Below are 25,286 nucleotides of genomic sequence, written 5' to 3' on the forward strand. Positions count from 1 at the left end.
TTCTAAACTGTTTTTTTTTGTTAGAGCTGATGATTGCAAAGGCTTTGAAAAGCTATGATTCAATTCAACGAAGACTTATTTCATATTCTGATCTCAAAACGGTTTGGCAAAGCTTTTATGCTAGCGCCCAGCCTTTACCACGGCTTGGGATCAGCTGTCTAACTAAGAAAATCACTCTTTTCATTTGGGATCGCGAAGTTAAATAGCATTCATGTTAGCAGATTTAGTTCAGAATTTGCACCAATAGGCCTAAAGATGATGTACAAATTCAGAACTGAAGGTTTATTATAATTGGGACTTTTTTAATTGTGTATCTTGATCTGATTGAATTTGGGTTTAATCTTTAAGCGTAGTATATCTTGATCCCATTAATAATACTTGTTAAAGGAACCTTCCCACCCTGAAATTTGAGATTGAACCAGCATTTCCATCATTCCATAAGGTCATAATTCTTTATTTGTCGGACGAATAATGATAAATTAAATTTGACTACGACAGACTAAGAAATATTTGGAAAGTATTCTCTGTAGGTTTTTTTAATAGATGAAGATATGAAGTATTCTCTGTAGTTTGTACCAGCAGTTCTGTTTTCAACTTTTCATTCGAGTAACAGGTGCCCTATAAGGATTTTAATAAAGTGTTTTGACAACTTGACAGATTAGTGCATTGTCTTCATATCACCTACTGCTACACTGAAGACATTGCATCTAGACATGCCAAACATGTTTACCATTAGAATAAGCCATGTAAACTCTAGGCAATTTTCTTTTCCTTTTTCTAGAAGATGAAAATTGTATTAATATGTGAATTCAAGTACGAAGAACTGGATTAGAACAACAGGGCACCTGGTGAACCTAAGCCCGTGTAGATGACCAGCCCATCCAAATTGGGCCCGTTTACAAACACAAGATGAGGAAGCTTCCACTTACAAAGGAACACCAAATCCAAGAAAAATGCAAACTAGAGCCTCAGTGCCTCACAGTCGTCAAAATTTGTAATCTAAGAAGATGACATGGAAATAAATGTTGGGCAGATTCTAATTTTGCTCTAAGGTAACCAATAACACCCATCTTTTATAGCCTTTGTCTTTTGAGGAATCCATGGTTAACCTTAACCATGCTCTTGTGGAGTTTAGACATCGTTATTAGTATTAGCAGCGTAGATGGTTTAGCATCTGGTATTTCATCGTTATCGATGATGGGCCTTATTCAAATATCTATTCATTTGTAACAGTTAATTTCCATGAGACAAATAACATAGTTAAGATTTGGAATGGAAAAGTCTCACTTTTCTGTTTCCTCTCTACTGAAATATCTATATTCTAACATAAATGAAAACAAGAACAGCATACTAAGAAGAAAATCATAGAGTGGTGGTTACTTGAAGCAATTTGTTTTGTAGGGAATTTGTTGGGAAAACTGTGAGGCCGGGAACATCCCTGAACCCTATACAAGTTTTCATTGTTCTCCGATTCTGGGAGATGGGTCCCATATTTGATTTTGGGTTTTCACTTATGAGAAGTCATTAACACATAATTCACAATGAATGCTTCTACACTGTAAAGATATAAATATATTGTTGACATCAAACACATGAAACACTGCTTGTGGCCATAACAATCTGCAGAACCTCTAGATAAGTTTCATCGGTCAAACCTGTTCATTCCATACTGTGACTAACCCAGTTGTAGGCCTCTTGCCACTATATCTCATGCTTTGTGGTGCAATAAACATAACCTGCTTTTGTAGTTTTGTAATGATAATAAGCTAAATCCTGGAACCGTATATGTCTCCTCACTGATTTGTGAATGGCCTAAGTATGGGGTGTCTTCAGTGATCACAATATTGTGTGATTGACAGCTTCTACACTATATCTCATGCTAGCGACGAACCGTGGTTTGGTTGAACACCTTGATAAACCTTAAAGATCACCAGTGAATCCATGTGGCCACGGAAAGGTTCACGCATGAAAGCACTGAAGAAGCTAATTAAGCCCCATCTATCTGTAAGAGGATCTATTAAAGCCCACTTCCAGAGGAGCTGCAAATATTTGATTGCTTGGTAAGCCCCAGCTGAAGATCAAGACTTTTACAGCTTTGCTTGGAAACAGGCGAGGGCGAGGGCTTAATGACCACAGGTCTGTTTTCACCGAAGCTGTTTGTGTGTGTAAGGGTGAACATACATGCATCTTGTTGGAGAGGAAAACGAGTGGGTAGAACATATGACTTTGATACTTGGGCCCCGCTGAGGTATACATTTTGATCAAAAGGACTGAAACTAATATGAGACTCTTCAAAGAATGTGGAATCGGGTAAAAAGCAGGAGGAATCGTAGAAAAGTGGCTGAGAGGGATGGTAACCGAAACCTTGGCGATTCTGGAAAGGTTGAAGGTAACAGTTGATGCTTGCCCTCCTCGCTTGAAGCTGCAACCTCTTTCTCCTTAGTCGCTCCTTTTTATGGGCATTTTGGTGACCCCCTAGCGCCTGTGAATTTGCAAACTCTTTGAAACAAAATTGGCACTCGTACTTCTTGTCTTCAGCTGGCTCACCTGTTGGAATTTTCTCCTTCATAGACTTCTCCTCCCTCTGAGATGAAACTGTGTTCGACGAATTTGCACTTTCATCTCCTTCCTCCGACGCCCTCGAGCACCTTCCATCGTTTGCATAGGGATCCACTTCGAAGCCGAATAGTCGGAGCTTCTTCTCTTCAGTGTGGATTTTTACATGGAGGCCATTTTCTTCATCCCATCTCTTTGGAGCTGGAAATAGATTAGAGACAGCAACACCATGTTCTAGCGCACCCTTTTCCATCTCTCTGAAGATGGGGAGGAGATTAGGATGTGTAGTAGAACCGACACACCCATTAGTTGGCGGTCCTCTCATCAATTTATAGCAAACTTTGCACCGGTCCAACGGTGCAATGCACCCAAAGAAGGTGAGTTTTATAATCATGAACAGAAGACGTACCCAAGATGTGAGTGGAAGGTAGAAAAGAAAGGTCAGATCCAAGGAGCCGTCATGCAGTGATGGGCTCTAACTTTTCCATATATATATTATAGTAGATACGCTTCAAACTTTCCCCATCCAAGAGGATTCAGTCTGTTTTATTGGGGAGAAATCCTGGTCTTTAAGCACTTACATAATCAATGCTTACAGATAATTATAGTAACAAATTGGTCATTTAAAAACACATATTCCATGCTTATGAAGAAGGGGATGATATTAGATTAACACCAAACCCAAAAGTCAAAAGAGGTGGGGATGCAATCACCTGAGAGGAAGGCGCTCAACTTTGCAACCAAATCTCCCACTCTACTTAATTGAATATAAAAGATTATTTCTCTTGACCATCTGGTGAGGCAATGGATAATATATCTTCCTCTCGAGTCCCAACCATAGACTAACCTTGTAACTTGAAAAGACAAATATATTTGTCATACTTGTTGGTACCCAGTTCCATCCACACACAGTGCTCAATAGGGTTACAACATATTATTTGAATATGCTCGAGTTCTGTAACTTGGTTGTTATCTGGCACTTAATGAAGCTTCTTTATAACTACATGCATCCAAACAAACTCTTAAAACTGTCAATTTTGACTATTTTTTTGGGATGCTCTTGAAATGGGGATATTGGCTAAACAAAGGAATATTAGAAGTGGGTAATGATGTAAGCATATATACTAATGGGGTCTTCAATGAGATCTGGGCATATCTTCTTAGAGCAGACAAACCCTATACACCCCAAAGCATAGGTTTACAGCGGAATTAAGTCGTCAGCTTCTATTATTGAATAAATAACCCACAGCATTTGTGTTGGACAGTTGTACCAGACGGACCCACTTATTACAACTTTGGGGACATGTTAGAAAATATTGGATTATGTTGTTATTCCAATGTCTCGTACTAGATCCTTTAATGGGAGACTGACTTCCACCAATGGCGCTCTCTCTTTCTCTTTCCAATTGTTCTTTTCCTTCTAATATATTCAATTCGTTCTTGCTTTTACGGAAGAAGTCCAAGTAAGCATGCTAAGTCATCAAGCATTCATTGTCTTCTGTCTCTACATGTGGAATGAAATGAGGCCGTCTAGGGGAGGGAATACTGGCATTGTGGTTGGTGGGTAGGTTGGTTGGTTTCATCACAATCCATTTCATTTATCCTTGGAAGGACGGACCAGATTGTGGTCCCTACACATTAGCCACCCCAATTTTTTTATTCTAATCCAGTCCTTTTCTTTTCCTTCTGGAGAACTCAAAAATCAAATTAAACAAATAGAAAGGAAGCCAAAATTGACTTAAAGATGCCACGAGATTGGGAGTAAGAAACCTCCCCTCTCCCAACTTAATAAATTGTTTATTTTATTTCAAATCAGTGGTGCAACAGTAATTTGATAGAGGGGTAAGAGAGCAGGATTGGTCAGAGGAGGCAACTCCTTGCTGGAAAACCCCCTTCTTTGTACATCTTGTGCTTGACAAGAAAGGTCATTCTCTTGGGTTGGGATCTGTTTGTTAATATGGAGTCATAGTTTTTTCCCTATCAGCACCCATAGCCTTTGATATCCGAAAGACCTGTATCTGAGTGTTGCATGGTCAATTAAAGAATCCAAGGATTAACTTGTGTTGGGGGAGGCTCTAAGAATATTTGTAGCTTTTCACACACACACACGCGTGCGTCATCCCTGGGAAATAATCCTGTTGAAGATGGAAGTGGAACATCAATATAAAAAGGGCCACCTGTCATCCATTTTGATAACTTTTACAAGCCTAAGCAATTTGGATAACAAATAATATATAATTGAAGAAAGCATTATGATAATGATGTTGCTTGCAAGAACTTTCATAATAAAATATCACCAAGTGGCAGTGTATTTTTCATCTAAATTAGCATTTGAAATTCATAGTTGTCAATTAAAGATAATGCAGATAAACACAGTTGCTAACTAGTTATGTGGTAATAAAATATCACCAAGCCTAAGCAATTTCATATATGGAGCGCCACATGTGAAATTCATCTATTGTCATTACAGGAGTATGTATAAACACAGTTGCTAACTAGTGATGTGGTAATTCATCTGTCAGTGGAATCTTTAACCATATGCGATGGTTAAAGGCATCATCAACCAAATAAATACCCAATAGCTATAAATTATTTAAGGAAGGAATCCATCAAGCAGCAAATTGAACCTAATTTAGTACTCAACTGATATTTAACAAACCTTATAAGATGCTTGCTTTGAGAGCCTCTTAAGATGCAATATTAAATAGCTCATATGCCCAACTCCAAACACTGCTATGACATAAGCAATAAATGTTTACCCCACTCAAGTCCTGTCAATTTCAAGGGGCTGCTTTTGGTAAAGATAGCTCCTGAATAATCAAGGTTGTGTTTGATTGGATAGAAAATAAGAGAGAAACAGAAAGCTGAGGGTAAGTTCTTAAGGAAATCAAACCAAACACAGCTAAAGTTTTTTCAAGTCTGAAAGAACAACACAGCTCTATTTGCTACTCCCAGGATGCAACTGGGATAGCAGTTATTGCATACCATGCAACCTCATAAATGCTTGAGAAGTAACATCTATCTCAAAGAAACAATCATAGCACAAAAGTTTGTAATATGAAAAAAAGGCAAGTTCCTAACAGCTTGAAAATTTGCAGAATTCCTTTCAGAAGTAAATTTCTTTGTGATCCTTTCATGCTTAGCCAATTATTACAAAAGTTTGTGAAAAATTGATCACCAAAGTCCTTCAGAATAGATCACGACAAACAAGGAATTTCTCGATCTTCTGAATGACTCAGTCTTCAGTTCCAACTTGTCTTCAAAAAGCTATTGAGTGGTGCTCCTTATATATGCTCCAGAAAATGGCAAAAGAAGACAAAATTCAGAGGATTTTCCCTCTCTTAAAGAATGCCTTTACCAGACAAGCTGAACAATTTACTCAAGTTAGCCAAAAGAACCCATTCCTTTCCAAGTAGTTAGACAAAATGGGTATGTCTTAATGGAGAATGGACAATGGAGCAGTAGATGGCATAGCAATTCCTTGCTTGAATGGCAAAGGGAACATTCATTTTGAATATCCACCTAGTTGGTTGCCAAACCATTTATCTTCTAAACCTCCCTTATCCTAAGTGTTAAGGTTTTTATTTATCATTTCCTATCCTTCATAAACTTCTATTCAGAAAAGAAGAAGAGAGAATATTGCTCTAATTGTGTCATTTATGGACATTACAGTAAAGAAGAGAAGGGCAATGTCACTAGTATATCTTCTGGTTTCCACAGGAAGCCTTACTCCTGCTAATGGAGCTTGGAAATATCCACTTGGTTTCCACTACAGTTACACTATCTAATCCATACAAAAATATCACTAACCGCCAGTTATAATTTTCTTATTGTTTTACGGTTCTAATTAATAATAAGGAAAATGAAAGCCTCTAGCAAAACAAGCACAAAAAAAGAAATCTAGAATTTATTTTTATTCTTGATCAATATATTTACCACGATATACCTTTTCTGGTGCTGTGATGTAGGCATATATGACAAGATTGACATTGATGTAAATGTTGACATGATGACTTCAGGAAACTATAAAAAGCACACATCTGAACAATTTATAATGTATTCATGAGGTTATACTGATAAAAAAAAGTATTCATGAGGTTATATTTAAAAAGGCTCCATTGCTTGGTAAAATCATTCTTGGGCTGACAAGCTGGAGAACGTGGGTTTAAGTCTGACAGAGGCCACTTGTGCTAAAATGCTGGAGATTAGGTCCATATAAAACACACACCCCATGAAATGCTGGAGGTTAGGTCCATATAAAACACACACCCTATGACCCTTGATGGCCAAGACCAGCACTGAGTAATGGAGTTTACTTTATGTTTAAAAAAAGTTGATTAAAGTGTGCAGTATAAGATAAATATAACTTGAGCCATATCTTCATCATCATCACTATCATTTGCCCTACCCTAACCAAGGGGTCTTGTAGCATGGCACCATTATCATTACTATACCTTATCCCTCCTAAGTCGATGCATAATATGTATCATCACCACCACAGCAATCATCTGCTCAAGGTTGAGCTATTAAGTCTTTTTCAATATTGAAACGAGATTCTTTTTGCTCACACCTTTTTCCTTCTGGTGAAACCATGTGAGTCAACTTTCCCTTATCACCAATTAGTGCTACAGTTCCCTTCATATTTTATCCCTTTTAGTCATAAAGCACGCAAACCTCAACTCCTGTGTGCCTGCTTCTCTCATTTTATGAATATCTTGTTTATAGTTTGGCCAACCATGTTTGCTTTTTCAATTAATAAATAATAATACGAAGAAACCATACCAAAAGAAAGATAAAGGGAAAAAAATCAAACCCCTTGATGGACGATGATTTCTTAAAGGAATAAGAGAACTCATCTATCTGAGGTTCTAAACTGCAAATAGTCTTATCTTAATCGATGGAACACCTTGCCAACTTCATCATCCACCCTTCACGAGCTGATTATAATCCAAAAAAATGACTTAGTGGAGCAAGAATTTACATTACAAGGACAGAGGTTTCACAGAAAAGACCTGCTGAAGGAGAAGCGAGAGGGGAGTTTCTGGCGAGAAAATGGAGAAGCGAGATGGTGCTTGAGTTATAGAGCATCTGATTATTGAAGGGGACTTCCAGGTGATAGTGGGTTGGTTAAAGGATCCAGACTCTGTGATCTGGGGTTTTAGAGATCTTCTCAAAAAGGTTAAATGACTAACAAGGAATATAACAATCAGAGTTCAGTGGGTAAGCAGATCAGCAAACTCAATGGCTGATTCACTTGCAAAACAGGGGGTTCTTCGGGCTACTTTATTTTGGGCTTCTGTGTAATTTCTTTTGTACTTATAATTCTGTAACTAGTCTTAAAGGAAAGGTTGCACCTCGTGCCTTTCCATGGGTTGCATGTAACTCTAATTTGCTGGTTTAATAAAATCTTACTCATTTATCAAAAAAAATGGTGCTTGACGCGAAGAAATTTGTCTTAGAAGGAAAAGGTCAAAGCCAACTGGTATTGAAGTTCAGATAAGGAAGAACATCGATTTTCTTAATAAGAGAAGCGGTACAGTGACTGAAAGGATTCATTGGAACTTCCAAGAAGGTATCAGGTGGTTCTGAAATACAATCAGAAAGGATGGTTTGTGGCAGTTTCATAATTTTTTGGCGATAACCAAAAGCAACTTATCTGTCTTCCAGAAGGAAAGAAAGGTTGGGGATGGAAGCTAATTGCACAGAAGCTCCAAGATTTTCTGTTGATTAAAGGTTAACTTTCTGACTGTACCCTGAGGCCAAACAAGGAGAACTCTCAGAGAAATCACTCGGTTGCAATAGTCCTCAAGTGTCTGAGGACAGTGTGCAAGAGGAAGTCCAGCAGCAATTTTCAGCTGGCTAGCCTAAGGCACAAAGACTGGTCTTGGAAAATGATAAAGGAGATCGGGAACAAAGACTGATTTTAAAGGCTGGGAAGAAGGTATCTGACTGGAATGTAATTGTGGAAGCTATCATGGGGAAACCCCGTGTAAATTCTGGAGTCTGTGTTTACTTTTGATGACGGAAGAGCTATTCTGGACAGAGAGGAGAAGACAGTAAATTTTAGAAGAGTGGAGACTGAATTGGGGTGGTTTTAATAGAAAATTGGTCCTTTTCCTGCAACAGAAAGGAGGTAGATGTTGGAGCTTTTGAGATGAAACTTATCGGTTTACCATTCATCCTGTGGAACAAAAACCTCCATTTACAGAATTGTTAAAGCTTTTGGGGTATTCTCCTAGAGTTCGATGTAGCTAATCTTCAGACGGCAAAGATTAAAATCGCTGGAACAAAGCTGGCCAGTGATGAAACCTAAGTGTCACTTTGGAGAGAAGGGCTAGAGGTTGAAGATGAAGTTGACCTGGCAGCTCAGAGTACATAGAGGTGTAAATCAGGCCATGTCGCCTGTGGCCCGGCCCGACTTTGGACCAGCCCGACACGGCACGATGGCATGCGGGTCGTGTCAGGCCCAGCACGATGGTCCATGCCGTGCTGGGCCTGGGTTCACAGTCCACAGGTCAGCATGGCCTGCGGGCTGCACTTGGCCCACGGGATGTAGCAGGCTGCGCTCAGCCCGCCCAAGAACTAGCCATTGGGGAACCCCCCCCCAATGGCTAGTTTCAACTTTTTGGGGGGGTTTTATAGAAATAACCGCCCCCAACAACTATATAGGGGGGTATTTATGTATTTTGGTTTAGGGAGAAAATGACACAAATGCCCCCCCCCAACAGCTATATAACAACTAGTTTATGGGGCATTTTGGGTAAAGTGATAAATAACTTTACAATGGCCAAAATACCCCTCCCAACAACTATAAAACGATTAGCTTTTAGGGTATTTTAGGAAATTGAATTATTTTCAATTCCTATAAATAGCCCTATCCTCCACCATTCTCATTACACCAATTCAATAATTCTCTTAATCTCTTATCTAGTTCTCATACCCTCTCAAGTTTCAATCTCTCAACCTCTCATACATTCTCTTAACTTTGATTGATTGATTCTCCAATTCTCAACTTTATTGAAGTTTCAACAAGAAGGTTTGCTCAACCAGCTCAAGTATCTCAAGTTAGCAATTTAGGAGGCTTGGACTCTTGGAGTTGAAAGGCTCCAACCATTGAAATCAAATTGGGATTCTGAACCGGTAATCCAGGTAAGTCCAATTAAATTAATTTATATTTTTTTAGAATTTAAAAAATGATCATCTCCTCCTGAAACCAATTCCCCAACATGTTCAATGTCGACGATATTCAGTCGCATCATGATAGTGTTAGCACCGATATGGATGCTATTGATATTGATGGAACTTCCACCCCTAGTACTAATACTAGGGGAAAGAAAAAGAGAGCCTCTAAGTTGATTAGCCCGGTTTGGAAAATATTTAAAGTAGAGGATGTTGAGAGGAAGGGAAAAAGAATTGTTTGCCAAAAAATGTAAGAAAGACTTTAGCTATGTAGCAACTAGCAAGGGTGGTACTGGCCATTTGAGAAGACATTTGCTCACCCATGAAAAAAGAAGAAGAAGAAGAAGAAAAAGAAGAAGAAGAAGAAGAAAAATTGTACATGCTGAAAAAAATGAGGCAAGAATTAGCAAAATACATTGTACATGCTGAACAACCATTTTCGTTAGCTAAAGATACTAAACTTGAAAAATGGTTACGTAATTCTGTAAATCCACAATATGAAAAAGGTTTCTAGGAATATTATTAGAATAGATGCTTTAAAAAATTTTTATTTATATAAACAAAATTTAATTTATATGTTATCAAATCTTAATTCTAAAGTTGCAATTACTTTTGATGTTTCGACTTCTAAATTTAACATTAGTTATATTTGTGTTACCGGTCATTTTATTGATGAAAAATGGCTTTTAAATAAAAGAATTTTAAGTTTTACTAGACTTGAATGGCCACATACTGGCCCAACTATGGCTGCAAGCATTTTAAATACTTTACATGCTTATGGAATTGAGAATAAATTATTTTCTATTAGTTTTGATAATGCTAGTAATAATGCTTCAGCAATAGATATTTTAAAATCTCAATTAAAACCATTTTTAAATGGTAAGTTATTTCATATCAGATGTCCATGTCACATCTTAAATTTATGTATTCAGGATGCTTTAAATATTATTTGTACTCATATTTCTAAAATTAGAAATTGTATTATATATATTAAAAGTTTTGGAGCAAGAAAACAATAACTTAAATATTTATGTCAAAATTATGGTTTAAAATATAAACATTTTATATTAGATGTTAAACATAGATGAAATTCTACCTATTCTATGTTAGAAAGTTGTATTTCTCACAAATAAATTCTTAGTGATTTTTATAATGCAAAAATGACTAATGATATTATATTTGAGGAAGACTGAGAAATGGCAATTTGTATAAGAGATTTTTTAAAACATTTTTATGATGCAACTAATGAATTACTAGGTATTTATTATCCAACCAGTTGTAATTTATATCAATTAATGGTGATTAGTTATTGTTTTGCAAAATATAGAAACAATCCACAATTTAAAAGTATTGTTGAGATAATGGAAAATTAATTTAAAAAATATTGGGAGAACATTTTCCTACTTATTGCTTAGCTACAATATTAGATCCTAGGATTAGGAAAGATGGTTTAGATATTTGATTTAAAACATATTGTGAAAATATGAATATTGAGATTGGAAATAAAAAAGAAGAAATTAATAGGTTGGACTTGAATCCTGTGATTTCTTTCAAAGCTTGGACTTGAATCCTCCATACCTCTCCTATTACCAGCACTATTAACAAATTTAAATTCTTTAGTATCCCCAAAAGCTCTCAGCCACTGCCCATAGGTTGGTTCTGCATTGGATTTTGAGACCATTTGGATCGCTAACCATTCTGTTAGATAGTCCATATTTGTTTCCTCTGAGACTCTGTTACAAAACCTTTCATCATGCCATAGAAGGTCACACTAACAAAACAGTGGAAACTTTTCATATTGATAAGGGAGACACTGCTTAATCCCATTTCTCATCGTTGCTGTCTTCTCGAGTTCCAAGTGCCAGTGGTCTGGACACATCAACTCGGACTCTCAGAAATCTTCCCCAACAGTGACTATCTTCATCGTCATCAAGGTCTGCTTCAATTTCTATCACTACTTCAGTAACCTTCTTGCCAATCTTTTTGTCACCATCTCCACTGGAACGTCAAGAATGAGGACCCAGATGTTCAGAAAGTGGAAGGCCATGTTTCTAGGGATGATGTTGGGTTCCATCAAAGAAGTAGAGGGGAATCTCACAATCCAAGGTCCACACTCTAGCACCCACTCCAAATCCACTTCTCTGCGGAAAACAATGCACAGAACTTCCCCATGTAGCCATTCCACATCATACCCGATATTCCTACCCCACATATTCCGAACCAATTCCAAGACACCTTGAGCATTCAGTAGCATGTCTGCGACAAATCGCCCATACAGACTCCTGCAACATCTTTCCTTCATCCTTGATCTATTTGGTTGATTCTCGTCATTACCTTCCATTGGTAGCAACAGGAGAAAGCTGGTGTGGTGAGTAGAAGCCCTTCAGAGAGCACCTTCTGTGAAGGAGATCAAAATGAGGTTCTAACTTGTCCTTGCAGTATCTGGGTAATATAGTTGTCCCATGATCTACTCCAACCTTTTTGCAACAAGAATGGGAATTATGAAAATAGATGGATGATAGATAGGTTCACCAATGTTAAGTTTATTAGTGTGGTTGTACTTCTAGCCTCCAAGAAAATAATAGTTTTTGTTTCAAGTGTTCAGCATTTTAAAGAATTTATCAAGGACAAGGTTCAACAATTGATATAACTTAAAAGCGTATCAATATTGAGTCTATTAGTTAAGCCTCGCTTCCCAAATTCAATTGAACTAGGTAAGTTGTCAATGTGTAGAAAGCCCAAAATGCAAGATCCTGGCAGGCTGGATCAGGGGAAAGACAAGTTCTAATGTAGTTCCTTCCAGGGTTTCTCTATTTGGCAAGTTTGAGAACCAAGGTTTTCCATCAAATATCAAAACAGAACCCCTCCTCTAGACCCCCTTTGTCCTGCCATTGATCCACCTGAAAAAGAATCTATCTATAGCACTGCCTCATGGCCAAGATCCCCCATGTGTCATAATGATCTACTCCAACCTTTTTGCAACAAGAATGGGAATTATGAAAATAGATGGATAATAGATAGGTTCACCAATGTTAAGTTTATTAGTGTGGTTGTACTTCTAGCCTCCAAGAAAATAATAGTTTTTGTTTCAAGTGTTCAGCATTTTAAAGAATTTATCAAGGACAAGGTTCAACAATTGATATAACTTAAAAGCGTATCAATATTGAGTCTATTAGTTAAGCCTCGCTTCCCAAATTCAATTGAACTAGGTAAGTTGTCAATGTGTAGAAAGCCCAAAATGCAAGATCCTGGCAGGCTGGATCAGGGGAAAGACAAGTTCTAATGTAGTTCCTTCCAGGGTTTCTCTATTTGGCAAGTTTGAGAACCAAGGTTTTCCATCAAATATCAAAACGGAACCCCTCCTCTAGACCCCCTTTGTCCTGCCATTGATCCACCTGAAAAAGAATCTATCTATAGCACTGCCTCATGGCCAAGATCCCCCATGTGTCATAATGATCTACTCCAACCTTTTTGCAACAAGAATGGGAATTATGAAAATAGATGGATAATAGATAGGTTCACCAATGTTAAGTTTATTAGTGTGGTTGTACTTCTAGCCTCCAAGAAAATAATAGTTTTTGTTTCAAGTGTTCAGCATTTTAAAGAATCTATCAAGGACAAGGTTCAACAATTGATATAACTTAAAAGCGTATCAATATTGAGTCTATTAGTTAAGCCTCGCTTCCCAAATTCAATTGAACTAGGTAAGTTGTCAATGTGTAGAAAGCCCAAAATGCAAGATCCTGGCAGGCTGGATCAGGGGAAAGACAAGTTCTAATGTAGTTCCTTCCAGGGCTTCTCTATTTGGCAAGTTTGAGAACCAAGGTTTTCCATCAAATATCAAAACGGAACCCCTCCTCTAGACCCCCTTTGTCCTGCCATTGATCCACCTGAAAAAGAATCTATCTATAGCACTGCCTCATGGCCAAGATCCCCCATGTGTCATAATGGTCTAAAAAGAAGATATGGCTTGGTCCAAAACAAGAGGTCTAGTAGTCCAGAGTAGGGTAAGCAGGTTTCAGAATTTGCAAGTGTTATAATGATGGGTGAGAATTACCAAATTAATTTTCACAGGAGTAATGTTTGTAAAGAAAGCTGAACTAAAAGTCGAGATGTCATAGTTCAAATTTGAACCTAGAAAGGGATTTGATCCCTATCCAGTTAGTCATGAATCATTATGCCATCAGATAAATTCATGGAGAACAACATCAAGATAGAAGAAACAAGAGTATAAGATTCAAAATTGAAATAATGTATATCTCTTCCATTCATCCAAAATTGTAATATTGTATTCAGATTACACTAAAACTAAAAGGTTGGCGTCAATGTTACAAAAACCATAAAGAGAATGATACAAGTATCAAAGCAACATTAAACCAGTTCAGACTTTTCACCTTCACAAAGCCCAACATCTTCTATCAAATTCTGAAGTACATTTTCTATTGAGCAACATAACCTAGCTTCAGAGGCTAAAGGCTTTACAACATCTTCTATCAACTTCAGCTCTTCATGAAACTCAGAGTACAGCACCAAGGAAGAGAAATTATCATCCAGCACCAATCCAAGACTCTTCACAACTGTTTCAAGGGAAGGTACCCATTGACAGGCTTTCAGTCCCAGCTTGGATGCTGCTTTTGGACATGGACCAGATTGTGGAAACTTCTCATACTTCCTCAACCATTTCCCTAAATACCTAATTAAGCTCAACATTTCAGAACCATTGAGCCTCCTAACAGAAGATGACAATGTCAGCTCATCAAGGTTTGGGGATGCAAACACATAATGCAAACAGAGTTCAAAGGTAGAAAAGCCATCATAGGCTTTCATGAGCAAGACTGAAGCTTGCTTTGCCAAGTCAGATCTCTTTTTAGAAAGGTTTTGGCCGGTTGCCTTCTCAATAGCTAAAAAAGCTTGGCTCTCCCATTCTTTTCTCACACTGATCACACTATTGTAAGCATGTTTGGGAGGAGACAAGAAGTATTTCAATATGCTAAGAAGATCTGGTAACTGAAGATCCGATATATGCATGACACATAGACAAAGCAAGTCTGACCGGTTCTTCTCAATCAGAGACTGCACCAAATTACTAGAAGAAGAATGAACAACAAGCCCTTGAACAATTATTGTCTCCAACAGTTCCCAGAGCTCCAGAACTAAAGAAGCCTCCAAAATTAAAACAATAGCATCCCGACTGATCGAAAATCCCAACTTTTCAATCATTAGGCAGGTGTAACTGGAGTCAGACGAATCAACATGACATGCTAAACTAACCTTTTCCCCATTTTTCTCAAGAAACAAATTTAGAATCTCTAGAAATTCACCCTGGTTCAAAGATTTAGGGTTCTTGAGCTTCCGTTTCAATTTATTGACAAAATGATTCCCTAGTTCAATGATATCGGAATCCATATCAGATATCCTCCATCCTCCCATGTATTTGATTGGATAAATCTCGTTGGAACCCCCACTTTCAGGCTTCAAATTAGGTAAAATCACATCAGCATTCAAAATAATCGGATACTTGAACTGAGTCATAAAAGTCCCAGAATCAACTATAGCTTTCTTGATGACCTCAAGCAACGACATTGAGAAACCAACTCCCAATCAAACAAACCTCCAAAATCAATTCAATTGTTGCACAAAAATGGAGCAAAAGATATTTGCTACTGCCACAGATAAGTTTTTAAGCATATGTTTTTGCAGCTTCCCTTATCTTTCCTGAGTCGTCACCAAATTTACAAGTAGCATGATGTGCTCCACAAAACTAAGTGATGTCTTTAAGAGCTCTCTAGCTCCAACTTCTGACTACAACAAAACAAAAACAAAAGTGGATTAATGTTACCAAAAACTATAAATCTAAGACATTAATGGCATTATGTAAAAGCTACTATCCAGATAAACTCAACAGTTCATTCCTACAAGTAACAAATTCTAACTATTTATCTCCTAATACTTGCAGAAAGATCAGACTAAGAGGCTGCTTAATAATGGCTGAATATTGTTTTGGCCTTCAGTAGATAAAAAAAATTAATTAATAAAATATTCAAGGGCATAGTAATATACCCAACTTCAGCTTAAGCCATTAAGGAGCCCACAACCTCCATAAAAACTTATTCACCAAAAGTCAAAGCAATAATCTTTTCAGTTCAGCCATATCAGCTGTTATCAAACAACCTCTAAGGTTAAAGATGAATCCTGAACACAAAATTTTCTTATGATATTGTTCACATGGATGATTATTCACATATACAAGTTCTTAAGATTCTATACTTGAATGATGACTTGGTAATGCTCTGCGCATAATGGTAAACTTTGAAAATTGATACGGAGACAAGTAGAAGGTGAGTGCAACCTATTGTGGACAGGACTTTGGATACAAAAAGTCTTTTCCACATCTCAAGCCCATCTTGTTGAAAAAACCAAGCCATTAAACTTTAATTTCAACATGAATCAGTCCCTATGGAAGTAAAATTAAATTGTAGAAGTTTCAAGGGAGTTCCTTGAAATGTTGTAAAATTACAGAAGGGAAACATTTGAAATTGAGAATGAAATTTTACAAAATTATAGCATAAGCATACACATACAACTCCTAATGTAACCAAAATAATTATTTAAAATAAAAATATAATCAATAATATATGCTGCTATGCATGCTTAGTTGTAATAAGATCCAATTTACACATATAAATAGTCAGTACCCATAATTATAAAGCATTACAAGCCCTTAAAGAAATAAAGGCATATTACATACTGCTCATGAAAATGTGGTACATGTTTTTCTTTTATTTTTTTTTTTATTTTTTTGATATCTTTGAAGGGCTACACAACGGGGGTAGCCCATCCCCAACCAGGTGCAGGAGGGATTCAATCCCAAGTCTCTGCTACGACCAGCAGGAGACCTTACCAACCCGCTGATTGGCACCATGCGAAAATGTGGTACATGTTAATCATAGAAGCAAAATAAATTCATGTAGCAACACATTTTTTAGAAAGAAAGGTATACATAATAATTTAATAAACATTTAAACAAATAAGAGAAATGCATTGTTCTTATAGTTGCCACATATCATATACGGGTAGGGTCAACCTGTATACCCGAATATCAATTTTAAGATAAATGCATTGTTCTCATAACTGCCACGTGCAGATACAGATCAGGTCAACCTGCATACCTGAAAAACAAATTTAAGGGAAATGTGTTGTTCTCATGACTACCACATGACATGTATGGGTCGGGTCAACCCATATACCCAAAAAATCAATTTTAAGATCAAGAGAAATGCTTTGTTCTCATAACTATGATGTGGAAGATACAGGTTGGGTCAACCCATATGCCCAAAAATTGTAAAAAATTGCAGAAAAATACAAAGAAAAAAAAAGGCAATAATTTTGCATAAATGCAGAAAATTGCAAAAAAAACGCAGAGATTTTGCAAAAAAAAATCAGAAAATGCAGAGAATGCAGAAAAAATAAAGAAAAATTGGAGCAAAATTACAGAAATGCAGCAGCAAATTACAAAAAAAAACAGAAAATTTGCAGAAATGCAAAATTTTGCAGAAAGTTACAGAAAATTGTAGAAAATGCAGAAGAAATCCAGAAATTTGCAAAACAATGGAGATAAAATCCATAAAGTCTGCAGAAAATGCAAAAAAGGAATCCTATACTTTTATTTCTACCTGTAGAAGACACATTACTAGCTTTAGAAACTTTATTATCCTACATTCGATCTTCTTTTTGAAATTTTTTTTATACAGATGCCTTCTAAATTTCTAATTGACCTTTTTTATGCTGGTAGAGGAGAAGATCTAGGGTTTCATTCTTGCTAAACTCACATCCATCGGACGCTTTTGTGCATTACAAATTTACAATGTTGAATAGTCATTTGACTACAATTGTTGCTTTTCTTTGTCTAATTCTATAAACAGAAACGCTTGCTTAATGATAGGGTGATAAATCATTCACCTATGCAAGACCAGAGGTGGGAAACTATTCCTTGAAAGAAGCGTCAAGTTGGGGATATTGTCAGGGTATGCTTTTCTTTTTCTCTTATGAACCTTTTTCTTTTTCTTTTTTTGGAATAATAATGGAAACTATTCATTAAAGAACAAGACTATGAATAATATAGACACATCTAAGATTAAACAACTACAAGAGAATCAAAGTACAATACTAAAGTAAGACAGAAACAATATGTTCAACCTACCTTAAATTCAAGAGGAGCCCTCTCAGTTGTTTGTATTAGCTGAAGGACCTGCTAGAGTGTTAGCCAATCTAGGGTACCACCTGAAAATTATGTTCACTCTAGAACCAAAAGATCTGGATTTTCTATGAATGGCAAAGAGTCAAGCATCCAGCCAATGATGGTCTAGGAATAATCTTAACATGATGGTAACCCAAAGCGCCCATCAACTTCAAACCATGAACAAGCTAGTATATACAGCATAAACCATGTTTCTATAACATATTAGATTTGAATACAAAGGAGAGCATTGTCACTGGTTTCTGAAGTCCCCCTCCCTCCCTCTTAACAAACTAATAAACTACTCCCACTGTTACCCACATAGTCATCTGCCACAGGTGAACTACTCCCAGGAGAACCAATTGGAGAACCCAGATCAGATTTTGGCATTTCTCCAGATGTCACACTGGCAAGCAAATTCATTCCAACATCATCACCTGCTGACATGGTTGCTTAACCCCTGTTCAGCAGAACATGTATTAGGCCACCAAACCTGCAACACTGCATTATCCTTTTTCACAATTCCTGGCATAGATTGCCACAGAACTAGCTTTTTGGGTGATTTCCTAACAGCATTTGTTTTTCTTCCCTGCATGCACTTAACATGTACACTATGAATTGCCTTGATGAACTTACATACTGATTTGTTTTCCTTATCTTATATGTACTCTTACTCCAGGATCCTAAAAACAAAAAGATTATAGTGTGTAATGAGAAGCTGAAGACCTTATTTGGAGGGAGAGAGCGTGTGGGGCTTCTTGAGATCTCAGGGATGATTAATCCCCATTTCCTCAAGTGAAGGTCAACTTTGCAGGGAGAGCAAATTCAGAAGCTGAAAAATCATCTATTTCTATTTTTGTGTGTCTGTATTTGTCTACACGGGCACTTTGGGTTCATCTTATTACCAAAAACAAGTGCTTCTTCATTTAATTATTAAGGTAGTTCTCTAGGATGCAGACGTCAATCCAGGTACACTGTGAACATCGAGAGCCATAGTTGCATTCTTAGCAAAGCTTTTTCTCTTGCATCCTTAGAGAGTAAGCATATGAAAGCAAACTTTGTTTTAATAAACTACAGAGGTTTAAAATGGCAATGTTTTAAACATTGTCCTCATGCTTCCTTAACGAGTAGGGATATGAATGCAAACTCTGTTTCAATAAACTACTGAGGTTCAAAATGACAATGTTTTAAACATTGTCAATCTACATAAGCTCGTACAAATTAACCATTAAATGCTTGTTGCTTGCAAATGATAACGTTTTAATAAACTACTGAGGTTGAAAAAGCAAAGCCAGAGGTCATAGAGGAGTGAATTAGAATCTGCAAATTTCAAAATAAGTTTAACTAAGAAAGAACATTTAAGTATCAGCAAGCCATACGATGGTATCAACAAGAATACATCGAAGAAACACGGGAAGAGGAAGAAAGAAAATTTGTTCCTAACCTTTATTCCTGTGACGTTGCAGAATGGATGCAGATGGACAGGAAATAATATTCAGCCTGGACAAGTGGAAGGGGAAGAAACACCGGCGACGTTGGAGAAACCAAAAACGTTGAAGCTTGTTTTGGCGATTTGAACAAACCCTAAACAGAGAGGAGAAGAAGAGATATTTGAACAAACACCGGCGACGTTCACACTGGTGCAGGTGACAAGCTTGTTTTGGCGACGTTGAAGCTGGTCGCCGGCGATATTGCAGCGAATGAACCTTGGGAGAGTGAGGATGAGTGTTCGGATGACAGAGAGTGTGAGAAGTAACATTGCCCTTGGTTACTTTCGAATCCTAAAACTGACCCTCAATTACTCCAATAGCTCAGTTGACGCAACCTCAACCCAACCCACCCTGACATGGTTACCCTCGACCCAACCGCTCTTTTCCGCTGACGCTAAAGCCTATTTAGGTCATTCAACCCAATATTGACCCGCCACTAGCATGAGTGTTGAGTTGGTATGGCCTCTAAGGCGGTACGGGATCTGCTCCTTGGGTAAAGTAAAAGCCTTTCCAGTTGCCGCGCACTTTCGGAAGCTGCTGCCGCGTTTTTTCGTTTCCGCTGCATTTGGATTTTGATTTTGATTTTTCATAGGCGAAGATTGTGTAACGGTGTTGCCACTCTGTTCTATCCACGCTCTTTGGCTTCAGAGTTCAGATACAGTATGCACGTTCGGCGGTTCGGGTCCACTAATTTGAAAGTTTACCCCTCGGGCCAACCACCTTCAATAGATGGGTCCATTTACCTGGGAGATAGAACTTGTCGGCGCGTTCTATGCACCGGTGGGTTCACTTGACGCTTGAACCCATCAATCACAATCGACCAGGGCCAAGATTACAAACGTTAACGGGCTTTTGACCGTTAACATGGGATAGCCGGTCACACAAAGACAAAAAACAAATGAAAAACACTCGGTTCACGTTCCTCCCTTATTCTCCCTTCCATACCACAGCGGACGGTGACTCGAACTGGCGGGCATCCCCGGCCTTCTTCTTCTTCTTACAAATGGATTTTGTTTTCTCTTTTCAACAGATCAAAGCCCGTTGGTATTGGCCCACATTCGTTCACCTGAAGAATCCCGCCGGTATCGCCACCAATTTGTTCAAAACAGAAAACAAGGAACATCATTGTAAGAAGCAGCAGAAAAGGAGGAGGAGGATGCCAAACAACATACTAGCATCGGAGTTTCGCCGTCAATGGACGATGGCCGGCGTGGTGTGTTCGCCGATGTTTGGGGTAAGAGGATTTGGTAGAGGAGAAAAGAGAAAATGAGAGGAATGGTTTAAACTGATAGGGGTTTCAATTTAGTTTTTGTCATTTTGTGCCCGATTCAACTGCACACTCCAATTAACATCCGCCTGTTTGTTAATGTTAGCCCGTTTTTTGCGAGACAACGTGATCATCTCTCACCGGCGGATTCACTCGTTCCGTGAACCCATGGGTTCACAAAACGCGGACTCAAAACCAGGGAAAAAAAAAGTCGAATTGATTTATTACAATTCGATCTTTACTTCGAATTGGGTCAGGGTTAACCCCTCCAATAAGCCAACTCCATTGCTACTAACGTGAATATCTATTATAATTCCACTACGTACTATTACAATCCACTTATATTGGATTTTGATGAAGGAAGATTTGGCCCGACCTCTCTATTATGTGACACGTGGCAGAAACAACACCTCGGCAAAAGGGGCCAAGCTTAGGCGGGAACAAGGGGACACATTTCGCCGAACAGACCCTTGTAACAGCTCGGGATACACTTCGCCGAACTGACTCACCTTGTAACAACTCGGGATACACTTCGCCGAACTGACCCACCTTGTAACAGCTCGGGATACACTTCGCCGAACTGACCCACTTTGTAACAGCTCGGGATACACTTCGCCGAACTGACCCACCTTGTAACAGTTCGGGATACACCTCGCCGAACTGACCTGCCCTATAGATACCTCCGAGCTCAAGACCGCCTCGCTCAGCACTTCGCATCACCTTCTGGGCACCAAAACCAAACAAGTCGTACCATGCCTGACACTAGGGAAGTCCATGCCCGAGGGCGCCACGCCTGACTGACTTGGGATCTGACGTTTGGCAGCAACACTCTAAACGGCCACCTGCCACCGCCACTGACACCGCCATCTCCAGTTAGATGGTTAGGCAGTGACGGTTCTGTCTCAGCAGAAAGGATGACGGCCGAATTGGCAAGCACAGGGGTAATCATACCCGACCTGACAAGGGCCCGGGACGAGTACACGAAGTGACTATAAGAGCCCCATGCCCCCCGACAACGGAGGTATGCAAAAACTTTGCGCTATCTGGTATTACCTTGCTTTTGAAGGATTCTAACTTGAGCTTCGGAGCCTCTACACCGGGTTCCCCCCGAAGCTTTCCCATCTCCTCCGTTTCAGGTTCCCTGCTACCCCGTTCGGAAGCAAGGCAGCGGACAGCTAAGACCAGCCGGATCGCGCTCCATCAATTGGCACCGTCTGTGGGAAAACGCTTCAAAAAGCCTCCCTCCAAACTTCGATAACCCCTTTTCTTCAAAAAACCCAACACTCATGGCCTCCTCCAGCAACACCGGACGTGGCACGGAGACAAATGCCACCGGGGAGCAACTTCGGGTCCCCGTAGTGTGCGTTGGACAGTTCACCATCCCCCTTTTGGCGGATGGGATCCCCATCATGAACGCGCCACAAACAGTGGCACCCGTAAACCCTCCTACCACGAGCGTCCCCTTTCCTCTCCCCATTGAGACAACCTTCACTGAACCAACTGTCATCCCCCTGGCAGCTAACCAAAACCGATTGGAGGACCTGATGCAGTGCATGCGGGCAATGCAAGCCCAAATGCAACAGTTCCAGCAACACCAGCTTCACCAGAACCAAATGCTGCACAACATCTCCTAGTATCACTATCAACAGCAATTCCCCCAGCTGCCACTGAACCAACCACTACTTCCACCTCGCCACCCCTCTCTGAGGCCGGTCAAGGCCTCCCCGCAGGATGGGCGCCCCACCAGGCGAAGGCCTCCCCGCCCCAGAACCACCCCAATAGTCAGGCCTCGTCCCCAGGCCGAAGAGAGAAAAATGTCATCCCCGCGCAACCCGCAGGCAGGTCGGGAACCTCGCCCGCGAGGTCGGCACCCCGACGCTCCAAGCCCGAGCTCCCGCTCACCGAAAACCGATTCAGCGCCCTGGCGGCAGACTACCAGCATCCCGGGCCCATCAAGCTCGGTAACACGGAGGCCAGCAGCGCCAGCACAAGGCCCGCTCAACGGCGAAGGCGCCGGCGAAGTCGTCGAACCGCCACCCGCGCCTTGTCGGAATTCAGAGGCAAAGACACGAGCTCGGACGAGGTAGGGGCTGCCCTGGTTCTCTCGGTTCCTTCCCCCTCGCATCGGAACTCCTGGCGGTCCCCTTACCCAGAGACTTCAAGCTCCCACCTCTAGACAAGTACGACGAGTCCTTCGACCCCAACGACCACGTTGACGCATTTCAGTCCCAAATGCACCTCGCCAGGGCCAGCGAATCGTGCATGTGCGTGGCCTTTACCACCACCCTCAGGGGGGTAGCCCGCACTTGGTACAGGAATCTGGCCCCCGAGTCGATAAAGTGTTGGGCCCAGTTCGTGCAGATCTTCACCGCACACTTCGTCACCATCCAACGGTGCCCCAAAACAGAGGAAAGCATCTTCGTAGTAGTCCAAAGAGAAGGAGAATCCATTCGGGGCTACATCAAGCGATTCAACGAAGCATGCTTGCAGATACCGCGGTTGGACCCCCGCAGTGCAGCTCGCGGCGGCCAAAAGAGGGGTGACGCACAAAGAATTCAAATGGCACATGGTGGCCAACAAGCCCGCAACCATGGTCGAATTCCTCAAACTCGCGGATAAGTTCATGAGGACAGAGGAAGAAATCAACCAACGAACCGAAGGCGGGAACGAGAAAAGAAAGAGAGAAGGCGAGCTCTCCAACCCGGTGAATAAAAAAAACCCGACCCGGGATCCGAAGCCGAACTAGTCCTTCCAGGCCCCCCTAGCAGTTCGGACGGATTACACGTCGTTAAACACAAGGCGGATGGAGATCTTAATGACGATCAAAGACGCCCCGTACGTTAAGTGGCCACCTCACCTAAAGGGAAATCCGAGCGAGAGAAATAAGAATTTGTATTGTAGTTTCCATAGAGACCATGGTCATAGCACCGAACAGTGTAATAACCTCCGGGACGAGATAGAGGGACTCATCCGTCGCGGATACTTGAGAAACTTTGTACAGCACAACAATAACAATAAAGCAGGTCGGCAAGGGGAGCACGAAAAGGATGTCCCCGAGTCTAGCAACAGACCTGCCGAACCGTTGCAGAAGCAGCCTCCGGAAGAAAGGCCAGTTCGGGGAACCATCCATGTAATAGTGGGAGGTTCGGTGGTAGCGGGGTGTACCTCGGCAGCAGCCCGAACTTCAGTTCGCGAAGCGGCCCTCGAAGAACGGAACCCCCCAAAGAGACCAAAGACCGAAGAACCAATCTTTTTCACGGAGGACGACGCGCGAGGAGTCCACTACCCCCATGATGACGCGCTTCGACAATGATACTACTGGCCAACGATGAAGGCAGAAACTGTTGAGCTCGTCAGAAAATGCGACAAGTGTCAGAAGCACTAACGTCCACCATCAACCCGCCTCCTACCTCAAATACCTCGCCAGCCCGTGGCCCTTCGCACAATGGGGCATCGACCTCCTAGGGCCATTCCCACCAGCAACAGGCAAAAGAAAATTCTTGGTTGTTGCGGTAGATTACTTTACGAAGTGGATAGAAGCCGAACCTCTGGCAACTGTTACGGCTCGAAACATACAGAACTTCTTTTGGAAGAACATAGTATGTCGGTTCGGGTTACCTCAGGTTCTAATCTCCGACAACGGCAAGCAGTTCGAGGATATCAAGTTCCAAGAGTGGTGCCAGAACATGGGGATTCGGTAAAATTTCACGTCAGTCGTGCACCCGCAGGCAAACGGTCAGACGGAAGTAATGAACAGAGCCATCCTGCGCGGACTGAAAGCACGTCTGGATCGAGCTAAGGGATTGTGGGCCGAAGAGCTACCAAGTGTCTTATGGGCTCACCGAACGACCGAAAAAGCAGCCACGGGAGAAACCCCCTTCAACCTCACCTACGGCACTGAAGCAGTGATCCCGACGGAAATCGAAATACCAACATTGCGATTAGAAACATACGACGATCGGATGAACGGAGACGAGTTACGCACCAACCTCGACCTACTGGACGAGGTAAGGGACCTCGCGCACATTCGAACGGCGGCATACCAACAGCAGGTAGCTCGCTACTACAATAACAGAGTAAAGCAATGAAGCTTCCGAGTCGGCGACCTGGTCCTCCGTAAGATTATGGTGCTCGAACCCGGCATCGGCAAGCTTGGACCTAATTGGGAAGGGCCCTATAAAGTAAAAGCAGCACTAGGGAGCGCATACGAACTCGAAACCTTGGAAGGCAAACGAGTACCTCGAACGTGGAACATCGTGAACTTAAGGCGATACTACCTATAAACCACCTAGCGAAGTGGACGAAATCAGGCCCTATGTTCCACAAGGCAAGCCAAGGAACTTCGGCGTAGACTGCACATTATCAGCTCGGCAAAAAATCAGTTTGCGGCATAAAAGACCGCGGAAATTTAATAACCCGGCAAAGAAACAGCTCGGGGAAGTTGAGCAAGGGGAAAAAGACTCCATTGCAAGAAACAATACAATGGTAAAAAAAAAAAAATACATGCCCGGAGCCACTTCTTTGCCATCGGAAGGCACTTCAACAACACCCGAAGGCC

At 40.5% G+C, this 25,286-nt stretch overlaps 2 protein-coding genes across 6 annotated transcripts; both read right to left on the reverse strand.

Moving 5' to 3' along the window:
- Window positions 1–1,549: 1,549 nt before the first annotated feature.
- On the reverse strand, window positions 1,550–3,081 carry LOC148862944 (uncharacterized). The gene has a single exon (XM_088980733.1). The coding sequence runs from the start codon at window positions 2,948–2,950 to the stop codon at window positions 2,018–2,020; it is 933 nt and encodes a 310-aa protein (XP_088836859.1). The 5' UTR covers window positions 2,951–3,081; the 3' UTR covers window positions 1,550–2,017.
- Window positions 1,550–20,764, reverse strand: LOC148862943 (uncharacterized). Of its 5 annotated transcripts, XM_088980730.1 has the most exons (4): window positions 19,416–20,764; window positions 16,828–16,904; window positions 14,130–15,537; window positions 1,550–4,733 (listed from the first exon to the last, which is right to left on the reverse strand). In XM_088980730.1, the coding sequence occupies exons 3-4, from the start codon at window positions 15,316–15,318 to the stop codon at window positions 4,594–4,596; spliced, it is 1,329 nt and encodes a 442-aa protein (XP_088836856.1). In that variant the 5' UTR covers window positions 15,319–15,537; window positions 16,828–16,904; window positions 19,416–20,764; the 3' UTR covers window positions 1,550–4,593. The 5 variants fall into 5 exon arrangements, with proteins under 5 accessions (XP_088836856.1, XP_088836855.1, XP_088836854.1 ...); XM_088980729.1 differs by lacking the exon at window positions 16,828–16,904 and having other exon boundaries at window positions 14,130–15,533; XM_088980728.1 differs by lacking the exon at window positions 16,828–16,904.
- Window positions 20,765–25,286: the final 4,522 nt, after the last annotated feature.

Source organism: Nelumbo lutea, chromosome 3 (assembly GCF_056320005.1).
Source record: "Nelumbo lutea isolate HS-2025 chromosome 3, American lotus-T2T, whole genome shotgun sequence".
Classification (NCBI taxonomy): Eukaryota; Viridiplantae; Streptophyta; class Magnoliopsida; order Proteales; family Nelumbonaceae; genus Nelumbo; species Nelumbo lutea.

What these genes read in the sequence shown, in the direction of transcription:
- LOC148862944 (XM_088980733.1), bottom strand. Translation starts at nt 2,950, where the DNA reads ATGATTATAAAACTCACCTTCTTTGGGTGCATTGCACCGTTGGACCGG.
- LOC148862943 (XM_088980729.1), bottom strand. Translation starts at nt 15,318, where the DNA reads ATGTCGTTGCTTGAGGTCATCAAGAAAGCTATAGTTGATTCTGGGACT. An exon ending in AGATGTTGGGCTTTGTGAAG is followed by an intron (nt 4,734 to 14,129) that starts GTGAAAAGTCTG and finishes AATGGATGACAG; the next exon opens with GTGGCCCTTTTTATATTGAT.